The following is a 19861-nucleotide window of genomic DNA, read 5'->3' on the forward strand; positions in this document are numbered from 1 at the left end:
TTTTTCCCTTTATTGTCAGCACTGGAAAAGATAAGGGGTGAGGCAAGCACAACTACAAATCCTGATCACTAGACTTAACGTAGGATTTAACAAGTGAACAAACAGAAGTTAACACTTCCAACCATGCAGGATGGGATGTGGGTAGATAAAGAATGATAGGTTCTGTAAATAAAAGCTCTTAGTTCAAGGTATGGAGACCCAGACAAACACTACAGTTTATACAGACACCTGAACAATGAAGTCAGCCACTGAAAGCGTTAAGCTCCTGTACAGATGGATTACATGTGTCGTGTCCTCTGAACTTAAAGAAAACTCAGCATCTAATTTTAAGGTTTAACTAGAAAAAAATGAAATTTGTAAGTCATCTTACCATCTTTTTGGAGACAAAATTAGGAATCATTAACAAAAAACTTTAGATCTGAGAGCAAATTAGGAGATGTTGCTAAGACATTGCAGTCCTGATGATTCAGAGTCACATGCTCAGAATCTTTATACAGTAGTAGAGCATGTCTCCACAGTGTCACCCTCAAAACATGTAAACTTTTATTAACTATGTAATGTACTGCTCTACAAGTACATACAAGGGTAGAGCTTCAAACTAAGAACCTGCAGGTTATTTCTGAAATCTCAAATTTTATTTGTGACAGTAAAATCCTACATGGTGGTCACTGGAGTCAGATTACTGAAGGCATGCTTCCTCCCCAACACGCAAGACTCAAAAATGTGATCTATAACCACTCAACCTTGAGAGAGATGGGCAATGCAACCTAAAGACTAATTTAAAGTTAATCATCACTTTTGTGATTTACCAAAAGGAGTAAGAATCCTTCCAAGAAATCAGAAATATACATAAAAAGTTCAAAAAAGCATAAGAAAGATTTTTGATAAAAACTGAAAGAAAAAGAAGCCATATGTTACACACACAGACACAGAAGTGCTGGCCACAGCGACTTGCTAAAAGTCTCTGGTGCAGCTTCCCATTTGAGAAGAGACTACTGTCCACGCCAGATAAGGTCAGCAATTTCTCTCCCTAGCTAAGTATTAAACATCTTCAAGGACAGAAATTCCACAGTTTCTCTGGGGAAATATTTTGCCCTTATGTCTAATCTGAATCCTTATACCATAATTTTTTACTGTTTCCTCTTGTTTTAACACCTGACATTACAGAGAAGCTTGGCTCTATCATCCTTGTAAGCATCCTTCCAACACCTGTAGGGCTGTAATTAGAGCACCCCTTAGACTCCTCTATATCAAACTAAACAAGACCAGTTCCCTCAACATTTCTTCATTAGTCACATGCCACTGGAGACCCTCCAATTTCTCCACAGTCCTCTTGAAGTGGAGGGACCCAAAACTGCGTATAGATATGGCCTCACCATTAATAACCACTTACATCGTAAGTCAGTGAATCTGCCTCATTGGCTACTGTGAGGCCTGCCAGTTCTCCAAGACCCAGTTCATTTTCAAGGGCTTCATCTGTTCCCATAATGAAAGATTTCCCTGAAGAAGGAGGGAATGTTAAAGCTTCCACTGCAAGAAAAAACAAAAAAACAAACCATGAGCATGGGTTTACAAAATGTTGATTTATAAAAGCATATTTGCCAGTTCTGAAATACTAAACATATCTCAAGTAGCTTAGTGCAAAAAGACATAAAAGGATCCATAAAAAACAGATTTCTAAAGAGTATCATTGTACTTACCAATTAATGGTATCCTCTGAACACTCTCAAGTGTGCATGACTCAAGACAGTAAGTGTAAATAGCCACAGGAGGGAAGAGTATGCTACCATTCGCCCATATATATAATGCGAAGTAACACAGAAAAGCTCAGGCCCTTCCCCAGCTCCCCTATAAAATATGCAAACAGAACCTGTAGCAGCAGCAAAAAAGTACCCAAGAAGAGCTGGTGGGAGCAGCTGGACTTCCTTCTTAATACTGTATCTGCACATACTCAAAAGCATGTCTACAGCGAGGCTTGTTTATATGCACTACCACCTAGCAGTACGTTTGGAAGCTGAGAATTCACTGCTGCTTGTAAAATTACTGTAACTGCCAAAGTCAGTCAGTATTTAATTCTGGGTTTTTACTAGCAGTATGCAATCTTAATAGTTTACAGCTGCTATAGCATGCCTGTAGGAGCTCCATTCACTATCCCATAAACATATCCAGAAGTAGATTCACTAGAAATGGACGGATAAAAGGCTAAGAGGAAAACAGTTCATATAAGGCTCTGCATCAAGTGATACAACTGGAAAGAAACTATGCCTTTATGAACTTCACTCCACAACAACTCTACAAAACTACAGATAACAAAAAGGGGGCGGAATAGATAAAAATGTGCTGTCTTCTGGACATGACAGACTTTCCCTTATGTCTCAAATTACAAGTTTTTTTCAGTAAATTACTTCCCAATCAAACCACCCCCCTTAAGTTCCATTGTAAATACAAGCCCTTTCAAATACCATTGCTACCGTGGAGAAAAAAGGAAACACCATCTCATTCTCAGCACCTTATTTAGTCTAGCAGCATCAACACTAAGTTAAAACTGAACAAACCATGGCTTACAGTGAATAGCCTGATTTATTCAGGCTGCTTCCTCCTTGTCTACAGGCATCAGGTTCAGATTCCATTCAATTCCCCTCCAGACCATCCCGCAAAAACTAACCCAATCTTCGTGATCCTTCCATTCCACTCATGCACCTCTATGAATTGTCCTGTTTGCTTTCAATTACCCTTTAAAATCAAGTAAAAACCCTTCGGCTCTGCTGTTTGATTAGGTCTCTTAGTTATTACTTTTTAATTACAAAACACCCCTTACCTTTATCACCCTGAAGTCTAAACTATCAGCCTCTCATTCTCTCATTTGACCTTATGAGGTAACGTTCCACCCAACACCCAATACATACAGGATGTCAAATCTGAAAAGTTACTAGAATTAAAAAAAAAAAAATGTATGCTAATATCAGCTGGTCTCAGATTTGCAAAAGGAATACGCAACTAGAAGCTTGCAATACTGAACTCAGACTAGTAATAGTCAACTGTCCTCTTGCTTTCCTGAGAGTCCATCTGAGTCTCTAAATTAGAAAACACAATCTTGAAAGGACATGAAAATAAAGCTCTGCAAATACGTCTCTCCATACATGGGAGAAGGTTGGAAAGGAAACATTCAACCAAAAATTCCTATACTTCTCAAAGTGTTGCTAAGTTACTCACTTCTTTCATAAAGAAAATCACTGAGCATGTAGGAAACAGAACTACTGAGATCTTCACTAACTATGCCACACGGCAGGCCTTTTCATGCATCTTAATTATAACTTGGCCGACCTACTTTTTCACACTCACTGGAAGACTGCTAAGTCAACACCATGTTTTGCTCATTTTTCTAAAGACACATTTACCATTTAAATAAAGAGCAAGATACAATCTTTTAGAAGCTTATATATCCTAATATATTTATTATGCTGCATATTACAGCAACTCAGATGTTGAACCAAATGCATGATTTAGCAACTTAAAGAGGTAATATTAATGAAGGAATTCACACACTATGTTGCAAAAATGCATGATTTTCCATACTTAGACCGAGCCACTATGAGATTTTTTTGAATTTTTGGAACACCTTGTGGAAATTAACACATTGGCAAGCTGTAAGTCGTTCAATATTACTGTACAATCACCACATGCATTCGAAACCTATACCTATGCATTTGTGTTCACCTGCAGAGCCTCTTTTATCTTTGAATTAAAAAAAAGAACATGTATGTGCATATGTCTACATATACATGTCACACACACAAATTATAAAGAGATACTTATATACCAAATGTATGTCCACACCTGTCTGCTAGAGCTTAGCATGAACACAAGCAAATCACTTAAGATCCCCATAGTACAAAGCCACCAAATGCCAAAGAAGTTTTTTCCATCACGTTCAAAGGCTTTTCTTAATTGTCTTGTCCTTCCTAGTAAAGACCGGAGTGGAGGAATGGGAATGCCATCTGTTGCATTTAGACAGAACTTATAATGCTGAATTAGCCTTTATAACATGCTTACATAGAGGATACTCTTTAAGAATTAACTATAAACATCTACCTTTATAAAGGTGTATGTAACTTTTCAGTACTTACCTTCATCTGTCCTGTTTATCTCATGTTCAATGAGCCTTGAGCTACTGGGCCTAGAAGAAGGTGCAACAGATGGCTGTAATGAAGGGAGATCATCAACATCTCTCAAGTTTGCAAGCATATCTTGCAGCTTTGACCTGTTGGGCCCTAACCAGAAAAACAAACAAACAAAAAAATAGTTTATGGATAATTCATAACAACGCTATTTATATCAGATATGGTACAGCAGTACATGCAACAATGGATCCTACCTTGCGTTAAAATGTTAACGTAGAAAAATAATGAGCACCTATTTTCAGCAGTAACTAATCATCCAGCATGAAATGAATTTCTTGAAAAGAAAGCGACAGAAGCAACTGAGAATTGCAAATGCACAACTTTCCCCACTTTTATTAACTCATACTGCTATTTGCATGGAATGCTCAGGAATGCCTCCAACTGGGTCACAGCAACGATAATTATTAGAGTAGTTACTTTTCCAAAGCAATTGATAACATTTGTGAATATTTTAACATTTGTGCATCAGGTACTTTGTGCAGCAAATTCTTAGGACAAGATGATGATTTTTAACTTATTTGTGCAGGAGTGTAGGATTGTGGAACTATATAATCTAAAAAAATATAGCTACATTAAAATAAAAATGCAACTGGATTCACTGCCCTACTTCCTGAAGCTACATATGGTGAAGACCCATGCCCTTCTTGACACTTACCTGTGCTTTGCTCCATCATTTTCCCACATCCCTGTTTTGACTGTTTTATATAGGATTGAGGCTGAAACATATCTTCGGTAGTTTTTCCTGTTGTAAGTTTAATTAAGAATGGGAAAATGTCTTACCCATAGTCCATTATGGTTTTTCCTAGACCAGTAAATAATACAGCTATTTTTAAGCAGCTTTAACACAGAAGTGTACTCTAATATATGCTTGCTGTTATTACTTCACAGGAGTGTTTACTACAGCCTTGCAAAATCATAAGTTTACTAATGCAGTTGCAAACTCTACTTTGTCCACCCTAGCCATAATGATAGTAAATTAACTGAATTGTGTTTGTCTGTCACAAAAATATTATTTAATTGAGAAAAAATTAAGTAGGATTTTGCAAGATTGTTTTGCTATAGTATCTAGTTTATAAAAACAACAATATTTTATTTAGTAGCAGTTCAGCACCTAAACATGATTTATGATGAGACTAAAGTCATAGTTACAAGCTTTGTACAACTTAATGTCAAGATATTTAGTCCCTTCTTTTTCTCCAGACTTCCTTCCTCACATTCTTCTTCACTACGTGCAATATAAGACATAGCTGAAAACTGACTGGGATTCTTCCCGATTCTTCTGCACTGATTCCCATCCAACAATTGTTTGTCCATGGAAAGATGCTTAATTCTGTTCTGCAGTAAACCATTTGCTCTCCCAAGATCAAACCAATCAAATCAATCTAAAAGGTACTGGAAATGTACTAAGCAGTAGTGTAGTTATCTTTAAGAAGGAGCACTGGATGACCAAGTGCTGCTGCCTTACATCTGGAATTTTCTCATAAATGTATAGAACAAATTCCAGTAACAACTATATTCATATTAAAAATATTAAGTTTCATTACCAAAAAGAATATAATTTCAGTGGTTTGATTAAATAACTCCTGCTAAATTAACCCTACAACTATTCACTCTGACGCTACATAGCAAAGTTTGTGCATTTTAAAAATAACAGGCAAGTTAGAGATCAATTTCACTGAAGTCATATATGCCACCTCTAACTTAACCATAAAGAAATTTAGAATCAGTTTTGTGAAGCATGAACATTTCAGTTGTCTAACTCAAATTCTTTGCCAGGCTTGCAAGTTCCAGTAACTGAAATGATTCCAAAGATAACAAAAATATCACCTAAGGAATTTAGAGTACGGCAATGATTTACTCTAAAAAAAAAAAAAAAAGAAAAAGTTTGCATATTTGATTGAGTAACTTCAGCAACATAACCAACTGCTGAGACTCATCACATCAATACAAAAGCTAATAAAACAAGTCAGCCTCAAACAATAATGCGAGGATCTGACTTTTTGCATCATTAGGCATGTTTCTTTGGAAGTGAGAATATCACTGGTATTAATAAGCATCTTCCCACAAAGGGAGAAATATCTCAATTTCCTACCAGACTACATGCAATATAACTAATTTACGTCATTTAAACATGAATTCTCAGTATGGCTAGATGTTTGCAATAAAGCTGCAAATACAGTGCTTCATTTTAAACACTTCATCTGAGTTCTGAAAGTTTCACGTTTAACTTATAAAAATATTGGTTTTATAAAATGGATCTGTGTTTCAAGAAACATAACAAAAAACTACAATACAGGGCTAGAAACTGTATTTCAGATACTGATCACAGTTTTTTTATTTGGGTAAAAATACCCAATGTTTTTAAAGATTATTCCCACAGATAAAGAGCAAAAAATAAATCCCATCATTCACAAATAAATGGATCGTCAGAGTTACTTCCTATTTCGAGCCCTGCATAACAAATTATGATGACAGTATGACTTTCATGTTGTGAATGTTAAGTATAAACAGGGGTAGAAATTAACCTGTTTTTTTCCTTCTGTCATCTAATATGATACTCAAGAAAGTTTCTGTTGTTACTTAATTTACATAACAGACTTTAAATCTTCCTGTGAAACTGGCATGTTTTCAGCTAAAAAAGGGTTCTGAAATTTGCTATATTGAAGTGTGAAGTACTAAACCAATGCAATTTACAATTTACGCTTCTGCATAACAAAAGTATAATCCCTTCTCCAAGCACAAATTTTCAATTAATCCAACACGTGGTTGGAAGAAGTTATATCTAATCCAACTAATTATCAGGTAACTTGATTGAATATCATTAATTTCAACCCCTGAGAACTGGTGAATAGGAAAGCAGTCAGGAGCAGCAAAGTAAAAGAGTAAGTAATTTTAGGAAAACATTGAAAGAGAGATAGAATTAAGGGTGTGAAAGATGTGGGATTTATGATCTTAAGGTGCAATGTTTTCCACTTACTCTTCACCCCCTTTTTCCCCTTGCGCTCCTTTTTGTATTGTTCCTTGAGTTTGGTTATTACTCCCTGGTCGACATTCCAAGCTTCAGGCATGAGACACTGGTCTTCCTTTTCTAAACAAAGTGAAACAAACGAAACATCCTTTTTCAGTAATGTCACCAAGTGACCTCCAACTGAAGGAGGTAACAGCTGCTGTATTTGTCTTATTTTAAACAGATAGAAATAGCACCAAGCTTGTGAAAGCTATGAAACTGCTACTCCCATTCCACTTTTATTTGCTCAGAATTTTCTTAACAAGAAACTGACATAAAATTTCATGTCTAATTGCTACAACCAGATACACAGCTGTTCATAAAACGCAAGCAACATTTACTTTACAATAATTCAGGACATTTTTTTCAGCTTTTTCTTTCCTTTAAGGAAAGAACTACTACACCTAGAAGCAACAGTTATGTTACTGGTCAACATAACATTACCACTGATTTTGTAGCACTACATTTCAAATTTTCATTTCATAGCCTTTGTGATATGCTGTCATTTACACAAAGCAGAAGCACAACTATACCTTTTTGGAATACAATGTACACATCACCAAGCTTCGAAGAAAATACTAAACCACTAAAGCCACGAAATTTCACAAATGGGGGAAGGCCTGAATTTTTTGTATTTGAAAAAAAAAATACACAAAACGTGTCAACATGCCTAATGACAAAAAAAATCCCCACCTATTTTTTTGAAACCTCTCTCCCAAATTGCTTTTAATTAATTTAAAAATTATTTGCAGTCCAAGTTTTGTTTGTACATCAATCAAATATTCTAGACCTTTAAAAATATAAACATTAATAAACTTATCTTCAAAATAATTTGCAGAAAGGTTGTTATTACATCTGCAGAGGAAGCACAACACTACCTATCATAAACTGAAGGAGTTATTTGGACAGACAATACAAAAACAGGTTTGGTTTATTTTGGGGACTGACTAACTAGAAAGTAACTATGCAGAAGAACACCTAGTGATGCCAGCCAACACCAAACTGAACAGGAGCCAGAAGCCTGTTCTTGTAGCAAAGACAAGCATACCACACTTCACGAACTGTAAGGTAGCCAGCAGAGTGAGGGAAGTGATTATTCCCCTTATTTGGCACTTGTGAGACTACATCTTGTGTGCTGGGTCCTGCACACTATTTATTTCCCTAGGACACATGATAAATATGATACTAAATACATAGCATTGATATAGTATAGCAAGTCCAGGGGAGCCACTAAGATGGTTAAGAAGACTGGAGCAGATGATGTACAAGGAGGATCCGAGAAAACTTTTTGCTCAGTGTGTTCAGCAATGTCAAAAGAAGCATCTTTAGTGCTGCTTACACTACCTCATGAGCATAGAAAAGACAGACTCTGGTCAGACGTGCACCACAGAAGGACAAAATACATTTTACCTTGGAGATAGTCAAATTTGAGAAAGCAACAGGAGTTTGAACTATCTCAGCCTTTAAAAGGCTCCAGTCGTGATCCTATACATACAATTGATGGATTAATTCAAGACCCAAAGTATTGAGGCATTAGCCTTTTTGCAGAAGCTATCAAGTAGAAAAGTAGTAATAAACTGGCAAGAGACTCTTAAAGAGTCTGTGGGCTACATCATGTCCTCTTAATATGCACACCCAATTAAGTACCACTAATGATCAACAATTAGGTGATGAGGAATTCCAAAAGGTACACGAAAGTCATGTTGGAGGAAAAAAAAAAAAAAAATCCTTTCTGGGACCAGGTTAAAAGTTTTAAGCATGCTTTTCCTCCCCAGCTAGACAAAATTTTTTGCTCTCCTCTAAGAAATTGTTTAAATGGATTTATACTAGCTAGTATTGCCTCCAGAAAACTACAGACTATTTTAGGATGCTTCCTGCATGTCTCCCAGGTTCTGTTCAACTTCACAAGCAGATCCTGAACTATGTGCAAGTGCTTTAAAATTTAAAATTTCGCTGAATGCTTCTGAGGACCTTTTGAGGTAAAAAGGTCCCACACGTTACTGTAACTTATCAGTAATGCTTAAAAATCCAAAACAAAGCAAGGACTTTCTCTGCTTCTGTCCTTTACACACAGCATCTGTCTTTTACTCTACATTTAACAGTTTCACTTAGGTCAAATTAACCTAAGTGATTCATAACAGAAATTCCTCGAAGAAGCTTATTCTTACATACCATCATTACGAAAGAAATGAGTTGTGAGATATAAATAACTAAAAAACACGAACATCTGTAACTCAAAGAAAACCCTTAATACTTCCAGAAATGGAACTACTACTTTCCACGATTTCTTTTTAATGTTAGACTTTTGCTCATTTGTACTCAGCTGTCATCAATGAAAGTAAAAATAAACTTGAAGTGTGAATTTGAGAACAAAAATGCTCCTGTTAGCATACTGACTTTTCACTAACACAAGAAGTATGTATACTTTTCAAGCATAAATGGATACATGAACACTGAAAAGTGTTAAAGAGAAGAAGCATCAGAATAACCTAATAAAATTATTTTTGATTTAAAGATCAACATTTCTAAATTTGATTGGTGAAGAGAATACCGACTGGTCTATCTAAAAATATTGAGACACATCCTCTCAGGAAAGAGGATGCACCAATTGAACAATAATTTGGAGTCTAACTATGAGCTGGTAACTTCAGTGAAATATAACATCTAGAGCTGTTGGCTCATGTGACTGATTTCTGTCAAGGTTTCAGTTCCATTATAAAGCTCAATTATTTCCCATTCATCTTCCATAGTTATCTGTCCCCACTAACGTGTAAAACTTTATGCTGAAGCTTAATGAGGAAACAACTCCCCATCAAAATACTTAATCAGTTCTCTTCTTTCTTCCCTTCCCTGTGAAGTGGGTTTATGTAGAATATTTATGTCAAGGTAAAGTGAATCCTGGCATCTGCAGGACATGACCTTCAAGGACAAAGAGACTAGTTTGTGAAATTTCGCTTTATGACTAGGGGCTTGAAGACATATAATTTAATAGCTTATAAAAGAACATTTGAGCAACAGAATAGATAATATTGCCCAAATTGCTAGGACACAGTTAAAGTACAACTAATTCAGACTTTATGACTCACGGTACTTGCTACATCAAAGCGGGAGAAAGCAAAAGAAGATGAAATACCTTTCATGTTTGGAATTATAAAATACATCTTTATCAGAGTCCTTTCATTAGGACTGGCCACTGGAACAAATACATTGCAATCCCACTCATAAAATTAAAATTCTATCTGCCCCACTATTAAAAAAAAAAAAAAAAAAAAAAAAGATAAAATGACCAGAAGCATACACTTCCAAGAATCCTTACCTAAAAGCACTATAAAGAAAAATGAGAATGCTACATTATGAGGATCTGTCTGTCAACATAAAATTTACCATAGCAATACTCAGAAGGTGCTCCAATCATGACAGAGATCAAAATAAATCCATCACAATACATTCTTAGAACATTTTTTTTCTCCTGGTACATTCCATTATATTTCCTTACCCCAGTCTGTTCCATCTCCTGAACTTCTTGATTCCCCATCACCTTCATCTGAGGTAACCAAGAAGTCAAACTCTTTCAAAGCTTCTTCTGTATCCCTGTCTTCACAACTGTCAGACAGCACTCTTTTCCTTACAATCTAAAAGGTGAGGAAGGAAAGCAAAAGCTGAATTAAATTACATGCACTTTATATTATACCTAACGTACATCAGCAATGTCTTGTCTTCCATGCAAAATCCTAACAGGAAATTGAAAAAGCAGCAAGAAAGTATACATTAATGGGAATTCTGGAATTAACAGAGAACTTTCATTCTGATTTCTGTGTCATAATCATAATTGCTTGTAGACTTTTTTCAAGTTACCACCAATATTCACTTGGTAATAAATCTACAGTGAGCTAGATGACTACTACTGTTTTTAATACCAGGAAAATACAAACTCATTTTTAATAGAGGTAAAAAGAAACAAGCAAACCACGCTGTAGAAAGGATAGCAAAGCCAAACTGGCTCTGCTACTCTGAAAACAGCCTTTTTAACTCTCACCTCTGAAACCACTCTAATTACTGACCAAAATATGAGTCTAGAAAAAAAATTGCCAAGAGCTAATTTGCTTTGATTTGACAAAAGCCATTCTATCCTGATTATTTCCTAAGATATTACTATTATTTACACACAATACTTCAAAGTTGAAGCTGTATTTCCCTCACCAATTTTAATACAAATTTGGTAACTGGAAAAAGAAATACATGTTTCAATGAAGGACCTCACAGCACAGTATGCTTTTTTATTATTATTTTTTAAACAAATGTACTTTTCCCTCAATAATCAAAATAGACTAGCTGCCTTAAAGTTAGTTAACTAACAGGTGAACTGATAATTTTGAAATCTGTAGCAAAAGATTTCCTCCCTCCAGAAAAAATACATTCATCATGGTATTTTGACATCTTGCTAACAGTCAGTCTCAGAAGACTTCAGTAGATAGGCTAACATCTCATAGTGCATGAAGATAAATGTTTCCTCTAAATTAAATTAACCAATTTTGAAACCCGAAACAATACTCAACATCAAGCTTCATTACTTCGGCAAGCTTACTGAACATACTGTATTACAGATGATTTTACAGATGAGTCTATGACATTAGTTCACAGTTCATCAGTGACAGGAACAAATTTATAGAGATCCTTTACAACCAATGCGGTTGTTTTTTTACGTGTTCGTTCTTAAAATTGTTCATAAAAATGATCACGTCCATCAAAACTCATATCTGTTTCAATTGTTAGGAAAAACAACTCAATGAATCAATATTAATTCTGAAAAGAAGAGGATTGAGTATTGGTTATATGTATCTATATAATGTGATCATTTGACTAAATTACATTGCAAAGTATACATCGGGAGGGTTTAGGCATTTGACTGAATTCACAAAGTTTATTAACTATATACAAAAATTTTCCACTTATACTCCTTCTTCTTCCTTCCACCACTTACTTAAAAGAAGAGGTAGTATTTCAGTTCTGTACCCCTACAAGGGGAAATTTATACAAGTCACTTCAAGTATTAAATGCATTTATATAAATATTCAGAAACAATGCATGTTTGACTTGCAACATTACAAACAATACCTTCAATGTAAGCTGAAAAATGTAAGAAAGCACATGTAGTACCTTAAAAACTGTATCCAACATATATAAAAAATACTAGGCAGTACAGAATAGTTGGAAGACAATTCATCATTTGTCACTCTAAACTGAAAGTAATATAGGTAACAAAGCTTAACGAACTCTGAAATGCATATATAATTCCTCTTATGCACACATGCTTGGACAGACCATCATAAAGATGCATTAATGATTTGCACGTGTACATACACAGTCATATACTTTGCATATAGGCATCTCATTAATCTCACTTTTTCTGTTCTTCGTAACTTTTTCAATTATTTTTTCCACTCACTGTTGCGGTATCAATGATTGTTTTCTCTCTTCCTTCAATATCTTCCTCGTCTTCTTCATCACTAAAGTCTGCAGCTGCATTTTCAAGGAACTTGAAGGTCTCTAGCAGAGAGGCAGAGTCAGTCAATTCTGGCTTCCTAAACAACAACAACAATCACCAACACCATGAGTCAAAATAAATCATAAAGAAGTCTGTTCTGTTTTATGGTGTCTAACAATACTTGAAATTAAAATAAGCCTACAGGTAAAAATGGACTATTACAGGTAAAACTGAGGGTTAAAAAGCTAAATCTTATCCATAAATCCATGTTATTACAACCAACAATTATTCCTCATCCAGCTGCAATTACCAGGACAGGCACTTCAGGTTTTTTATTGTTATTTTAAAAGCATTTTCAAGCACTCTCCATTTGATACATGCCCCAAAGCCAATACTGATACATCTTCACTGAAAGCCGCAGCAACCAGGATATGAGTTACACCTACAAAGTTGACCTCTCACTTGTACCTCAAGGTACAGGACAATTTTGCTGCTGCTGCTATCTGATATTCTCCACATTGTGGGAAACATCAAACTCTAGATCTATCATCCATTAACTTTTTAGACAACCTAAATTTGCCACTATAAAACAATATAATGGAAAAATATTGCTGATGACTAAGTAACAGTCACATAGATGTTAACATTAAACAAACAAGGAAAGGGATGAAGATTGGGTAAAATTATGACTGCCAGCATTGGCACAAACTCAGGAAGTGTGTCTCAAACAGGAACTACAAGGGTCATCATATTAACAACAGAAGAGGAAGAATCCAAGAAGCCGGACTATAACCATTATTAAAGAAAACTCAGATGAATGTAAAGCAATCCCAGAATTTACAACAGGTACCATGTTTTCTATGCAGAAGATGTACTTCTCTGTCAATATTTCAAAAATAAAGAAAGTGTGGAAAAAATTTATTCAGTTAGTGATTGCTTCCAGTAAAACCTTTCAAATTCTTTATATGACTTTACAACAGTAAAGGAAACAAACTTTATTGTTGTTTTCTTACCTTTAATCAGTAGTCTGTGCTGCATAATTCATCACTACACGCACGCCATCTTGATTTTCAAAACCACTGAAACCACAGCAGTCTCTCCCTCTCATTTCAGAACTGTAGTTCTAAATTATCTTGTACTGTCATCCTTTCTGCCAGCAAGTGCCTTGCTAAAGCTACACATTGCTCCTGCTATGACCCATTTCAAAAGGTTCAATCAATTTACAAGCCTACAGTAGTAAGGCCTTGTAAACTCCCTGCAGTGTAACACCTGATTATCTGTCCATCACTCACTTATTCCAGTGTTTCTTCGTAACACTTTGCAAAGGCTTATTACAGGAAACGTTCAAGGGCAAAAGCTCTCACGTGTAATACAGCATGATAAACAGAATACTTCCTTCTTTATTCAGTCTCAGCTCAATTATTTCTATGCATAAATGACAAACAATAGCAGAAGTGGCTTCATCATAGCCTCAGTATGCTGGCATCTTAAGACAGTTTGCCATCCCACCCTTCTTTTCATGGACTGAAAATACCTATAAGGATTTCACTTGACACTAGAAATTCCACATACACAGCAGCATAATACACCACGGCACCACTGACGTTTTCACGGTCACTGGCTTTACAGAATATATTCCTTTCACTTCTCTTATCCATCTTAGATGAGAACAATCTCAAACATGCTTCCAATTTACCTCGCTTCTTGCACTATTTTGTCCCTCTTGTTTCTATAACAAACCTGAAAGCACTGTATAACATTGTTCTTTTTCCTTAATTAACTACTATATTGGCAAATTATAGCACCTCATGTATCTCTAGCAGTAATATACAGTTTCAAAAAAATCTTACGGGGCTGTCATTTTGCTGTTTCCAATGCAGAAATGTAATGTGCTTCACTTGACTAACTTCTTGATTTTTAGGAAATAGTGTGTGTCCTTGTTAATTTTCAGTAGACTAAAATGTACAACCAAAACTGCATTCCTACTTTTTTCCTGTGCATTCTGCCATATACAAACATTGTGGTCTCATATTAGCAACTGTCAGGCATACAACAGTAAACAGCAATGTATGAACTACTACCAAATATAGAACAGAAAATTTTTAATTGACAGAACTTGTTACTGCATGCCAAATATCCTTCTACAGACACAAGAATTTGTAGTAATTCATACCTAGATTAGTTTCTCTACTGATTTGATCTTACAGTAAAGTTCAAAGTGACCACCAAGAGAGATTTATCTCTTCTGAAGTAACTGTTCTGCACGCAACTATCTTATTAATTATTACATCCTTTAGTACGCAGGATAGATACTTCACAGTGTATCTCCATTGATACAGGCAAAAAAAAAAAGCACCTGATGCACTAGAAAACACAGAAGCTAATCATACACTCCAAAACTTCTGCACAGTAGTAAAATGTACAAAGTCAGCATAGTACCACAGAAGATTATTTGCTCTAGGGAAAAACTTCCAAGAGACTTCAAAAGAACAACAACTATGAAGAAAAAAAAAAAAAAAGGAAAGAAAACAGTGTCAGAATATTTAAGCTATTTAAAGATTCTACCCAGAAAAGAAGCTTCAAGCTCACAGACAGTTTGATTGGCTATATTGTACCCTTATAAATTTTAACAGCCTAGTTAACAGTGACTCGAATCTATGGCATTCTTCATCCTTTAGCAATACATAAACATAACAAACGCATGACTTTAGATATTACTGTCAACATGAACACTTAATACTGTAAAATACTCAGAAGAAAATACCTGGACTTAGCTAATTTGTATTACATAATTTGATGGCAATTTGAAGCTTGTTTGTTTCATTTTTCTTCATCTGTTAAGTTTTTGTTTCTGTTATGGGGTCATTCACAAAGCAACAGGAAAAAGCAGAAGTGGCAAAAATACATTCTGAGATAGTATAGTACAATGAACTCCTTTAAAGTCTGTTTTAGAAAAAGAAACACAGCTCAACATTTCCAGGGCTCTTGTAGTCTGTAACACTTGGACAAAAAAGCATTGAGGAGTGACAACAATCGTACTGGAGATCCATGGGCAAGGACTGTCCTGTGAACTGTCATGGTATAAGTATGAATGAGGCAAGAGCGTGGCAAGATTCAGGAGCTGCTACAAATACAGGGAGACTAAAAAAACAAAAAGACCTCAGAAAGGACAATTTCTCTTCACTGGACTGTCCGTGATCAAAACACATGTAGGGGAAAAGGTCATTTTTCAAGTGGTGCTTTTTCCTTCTTCCCCAGCCACGCTGTCTGAAGAAACACCGCTGGGGAAGAACAAGGCAGACAGCAGGAGCAGTGACAACAGCTGCCAAAGCACAAAGCATCGAACAACGTAATTTTGGCAGAGCCTTTCTCAACTCTGTGCTCCTCAGTGGTTCTCAATCTCTCTTCCACCACTTGTACCTCAACTGTACTCTGTAAAACCACCCCTGCACGGTTTTCTCCTGGACTCCACCCTCGGCTTCCTTTTCTCAAGGGTTTCATCCCAGTTTGTTTACCACTTCCTAACCAAACCTAAAAATCTGTTAGTCAACATAACGTTCTCTATCAGGCACTTGATAGCTCTGCCTGTGCATTACATCCTCCTCTCCTGTAGCCATATCCAACAAGCCAGGGAAACCTTTGGGCAGACAGCACCTGCGACTCATGTCTGTGCATCATAAGCACGGCAGGACTGTTTGTCACGAGTGTAACAAGCACAGTCAGGAAGTAAAATACAGGTACATTAATGCTGCTGGGATTTCCATCTTCCTACTAACAGATGGACAGCACGCTGATTATTCTTGACACAGGGAACTTCTGATCCCCAAAGACAAGACACTTTTTTTTTTTTTTCCTGTTTAAAAGAACAGAATTCTTGTTATAAATGGGTTGGTAACTTAATTACTTACCTCCCTTAAAGCAATACCAACCTGAAATCCCATGAATATTTTTCTCTCCTGGGAGAAGTTGCCAGAATTTTCTGCAGCTGGGACCACCCTGAGAATCTCATTCTAACTTGTATTTTATACAGGCTGTTCAATTATTCAGATTTGTCTTAACTCCTTGTTCCCTTTAAGACTAAAAATAATAATAATAACCTCTTCCCATGAAATCAAAGAAATACAGTGTTTGATACTCCACATGTACTATTTAAAGTACGCTGGGACCCCAATGGGCCTCAGCAGCCCATGCAGCCAACTCTTTGCTTTCTGCCCTACAGTCACAAGGCTCAAGACAAGTATTTTCTGTAAAATCCAGTTGGCCCTGACATTAGCAGCCTAACAATATGTGTAGTGTTGAACTGGCTTTCAACATTTAATATTCAGGATGTTAACAGAAATCCTGGTTTAGATTTGCTTTTACTGAATGAAAAGGAGAAACCATAACCTATAGAAAAAATGAAGTTTATGTGGCAATAACACAGCGCATTGATGGATAGCTTTCCTGCTTCTAGCATGACCCAGACGTTTCACATCACAAGTCAATTATAGCCCTGTATTTTTATTGTAACCAACACCCTCAGTATTTCTGCTGTTACCTTTTCCTTTCCTGATAGCAACTCTGGGACTTTCCGTGGTCATGTCCAGGAAAGCTGCCACAAACTCCTCCCACGAGTTGCCCTGCCACAAAGCCATTACCTGCCTCAGTCCCCGGCAAAAAAAGGAGAGGGAGGTTTGGTGTGTTGGGGGTTGCTTGTTTTTTATTCCAGGACATACACAAAATGTCTTAAATAAAAACAGATTTATTGACAAACTCAGAAGCAGGAAGGAACACCGCAGTATAAAGTTAAATAAACACAGGATCAGCTCAGGCTGGGAAATGTTTCTGGGGGCCTGTACAGGAAAAAGCCTGTCGTGGCCCAGCATTTGAAGAGCAGTTCTGAAACACCCTTTCTTTAACCATTTTTGTTGGCTCGGTTTCCTCCCACTGTCAAAACGTGCTAGCACAAGGTCAGCATTTTTATTAATTTCCCACAGAATTCAGTTATTTTGTGTTCTAATACAATCTTTTCAACACAGCTAATTGAGTCCTTTCAAACCGGACACAGTACATAACGGCATGCAAATTGAAATGCTTTCCTTCCTATGACAACTGCCTTTACCAAACAGTCTTAGAAATCTTCAATACGGTTCAAAATCTTTCATAATACAGCATGGAAAAAAAAAATCAAACGAATAAAGTGCAGAATATTTATCATCAAAATTTACACGCAAGGAACACTGGACAGGCTAGACAGTCTGTTGTAACCTTTGAAACTTTTTAGGAATTCACACCACACAATGCAAGAACCAGTGCAATATGTACTACAGCTGGTAAGCAACACTTACAAAATGGTTTGGATGCAAATTGGAATTATGCAGGAATGCCACTAATAAAGGAAAGGCTGCTTATCTTGCCAAATCTAGTCAGGCAACTATACGATGTCAAATAAACAAGCTTTCTAAAATGTAAGGATACAAAAAAAGTCAATGTCAGAAGAGCTGAAGTAACATTTTTAAAGTTACTTCTCCATTCATCTCCCTTCTCCTTGCTTCTCTTTCTCACCCTACATGACTTCCTTGTCTCTTTCTCCCCGTTCCTTCTGTGCCTTGACTCTTATGTGACATTTCCAAGACGCATCTTTCAGACCCTTGTGCCATAGATCTGTGCCAATGAAATGAAAAGAGTCATCATTGGTACTATTTTCTACAGACAAATCCCTAATTTATCTAATCACTTTTCCTGCTTCGATGCACCTGTTGAAATTGTCTAGGTCTGGCCTAAACCAGGTATCTCTGAAATGCCTGTTAGGTCACTGCAAGATGGGGGCAAGTACGAATGGGAAAAATGGGGAAAAACCATCAGTAAAGGGAAGAAGGCAAATTGATTTTGGATATATATATATTATTCAGTATTTCTTCCTGGTATACTATTTTGATTTTTTTTTTTTTAATGACAGGTGTTACCTCAGGTAGTTAAATGCAAAGATCTTTTCCCAAATAAACCATTTTATAAGCGAGTTAACATACAACAGTCATCAGCCAATAAGCAGCAATTTCATTACGTGTGTCAGTGTTAATAGGATTTAGAGATGCAAGAGTTATTCAACGCCTTCTGGTACAGAAAGATATTTACTTCCTGAAGCCTCAGATGGAATGATTTGTTGTACATTAGAAATATAAGATCTTCAAAATGTTTAATCTTAATCTTTGAAAAGGTCTTTGGATCTGCTCTCAGATGTGTTACTATGATGCCTTTTTGCTCCAGCAAAGCATAGGCAGCAGAAGCCATATGCAGTTCAATTAAGTTCAAAAAAGAACAGATCAGTTTCAGAGAGAAATAAGCCTGAATCCTTCACTTGAAAGTTTCCATTGAATATTTAAATATAGCTCTAATTCTCTAACTCTTAACAAAAATTCAGATAATTTATCTATATCATTCTTATATATACACACATGCACATGTACATATATACAAGCTTATGCTTGGTATACCTTTGTTTCTTTCCAGTTCTATTCCTTCATTATATTTGCTTCCATTCATATCAAGCAGTAGTCAAACACACACCTTCAAGAAGGTAAACTAATCTGACTGTTTAGGTTTCAGTCAACAAGATAAAACTATTAAAAATGAGGTAATAAGTGAACTAAAGATACTTAAATACTCTCAAGTTTTCAAGGTTACATGTGATGCTTGCAGGCAGCTTTCCTTTATATCTCAGTTTGCTGGAGGGAAAGCACCCATTCCTCTCACTTCAGGTGTTAAGAATTTCAACCATTATTATGAAGTTATTATTTTAGTAATTATTTTTGAGTCCAATCATGCCAAGTGGTACTTATCTTTTGTAATGCAAGTGAGCTGATTTGAAGAAACTGAAAACAGATGCCCTTTTAAATTCCATGAAATAAGTGGAAACAGGACTATATCTATCTCAGGTTATCATAACAACATTTCATTTATGGAACCAAAATCTTCCAGGGTGCATTCAAAATCCACATGATGTCTTGAGTGCTAAAGTTTTCATGAGGATCTGTATGTTAGCAAATAAATAGGTAATGTAAGAATACAAATATTTGCCCACAGATGCAGCAGCTAGTACACACGCAGACTGAGGCTACTTCACTTAACAATAAGAGAAATTGAAAAGGGTTTAAAAGACTTTCAGACAACAGCAATTATTTCATCATTATACCAAAAGAAGAAAAAAAG

General features: G+C 36.0%; 1 protein-coding gene across 4 annotated transcripts in view; it reads right to left on the reverse strand.

Annotated features, from left to right (window-relative positions):
- STRN (striatin) overlaps positions 1-19861 on the reverse strand; it is a 60533-nt gene that overhangs the window by 12295 nt on the left and 28377 nt on the right. For 2 of the 4 annotated variants that reach the window (XM_032184346.1, XM_032184345.1), the window contains exons 6-11: positions 12635-12770; positions 10685-10820; positions 7159-7269; positions 4837-4923; positions 4128-4271; positions 1394-1530 (exon numbers count right to left, since the gene is read on the reverse strand). In XM_032184346.1, the coding sequence (XP_032040237.1) occupies positions 1394-1530; positions 4128-4271; positions 4837-4923; positions 7159-7269; positions 10685-10820; positions 12635-12770 (751 nt within the window). The remainder of the gene's footprint in view (positions 1-1393; positions 1531-4127; positions 4272-4836; positions 4924-7158; positions 7270-10684; positions 10821-12634; positions 12771-19861) is intronic. The other 2 variants (XM_032184347.1, XM_032184348.1) reach the window with 2 other exon arrangements.

Source organism: Aythya fuligula, chromosome 3 (genome assembly GCF_009819795.1).
Source record: "Aythya fuligula isolate bAytFul2 chromosome 3, bAytFul2.pri, whole genome shotgun sequence".
Classification (NCBI taxonomy): domain Eukaryota; kingdom Metazoa; phylum Chordata; class Aves; order Anseriformes; family Anatidae; genus Aythya; species Aythya fuligula.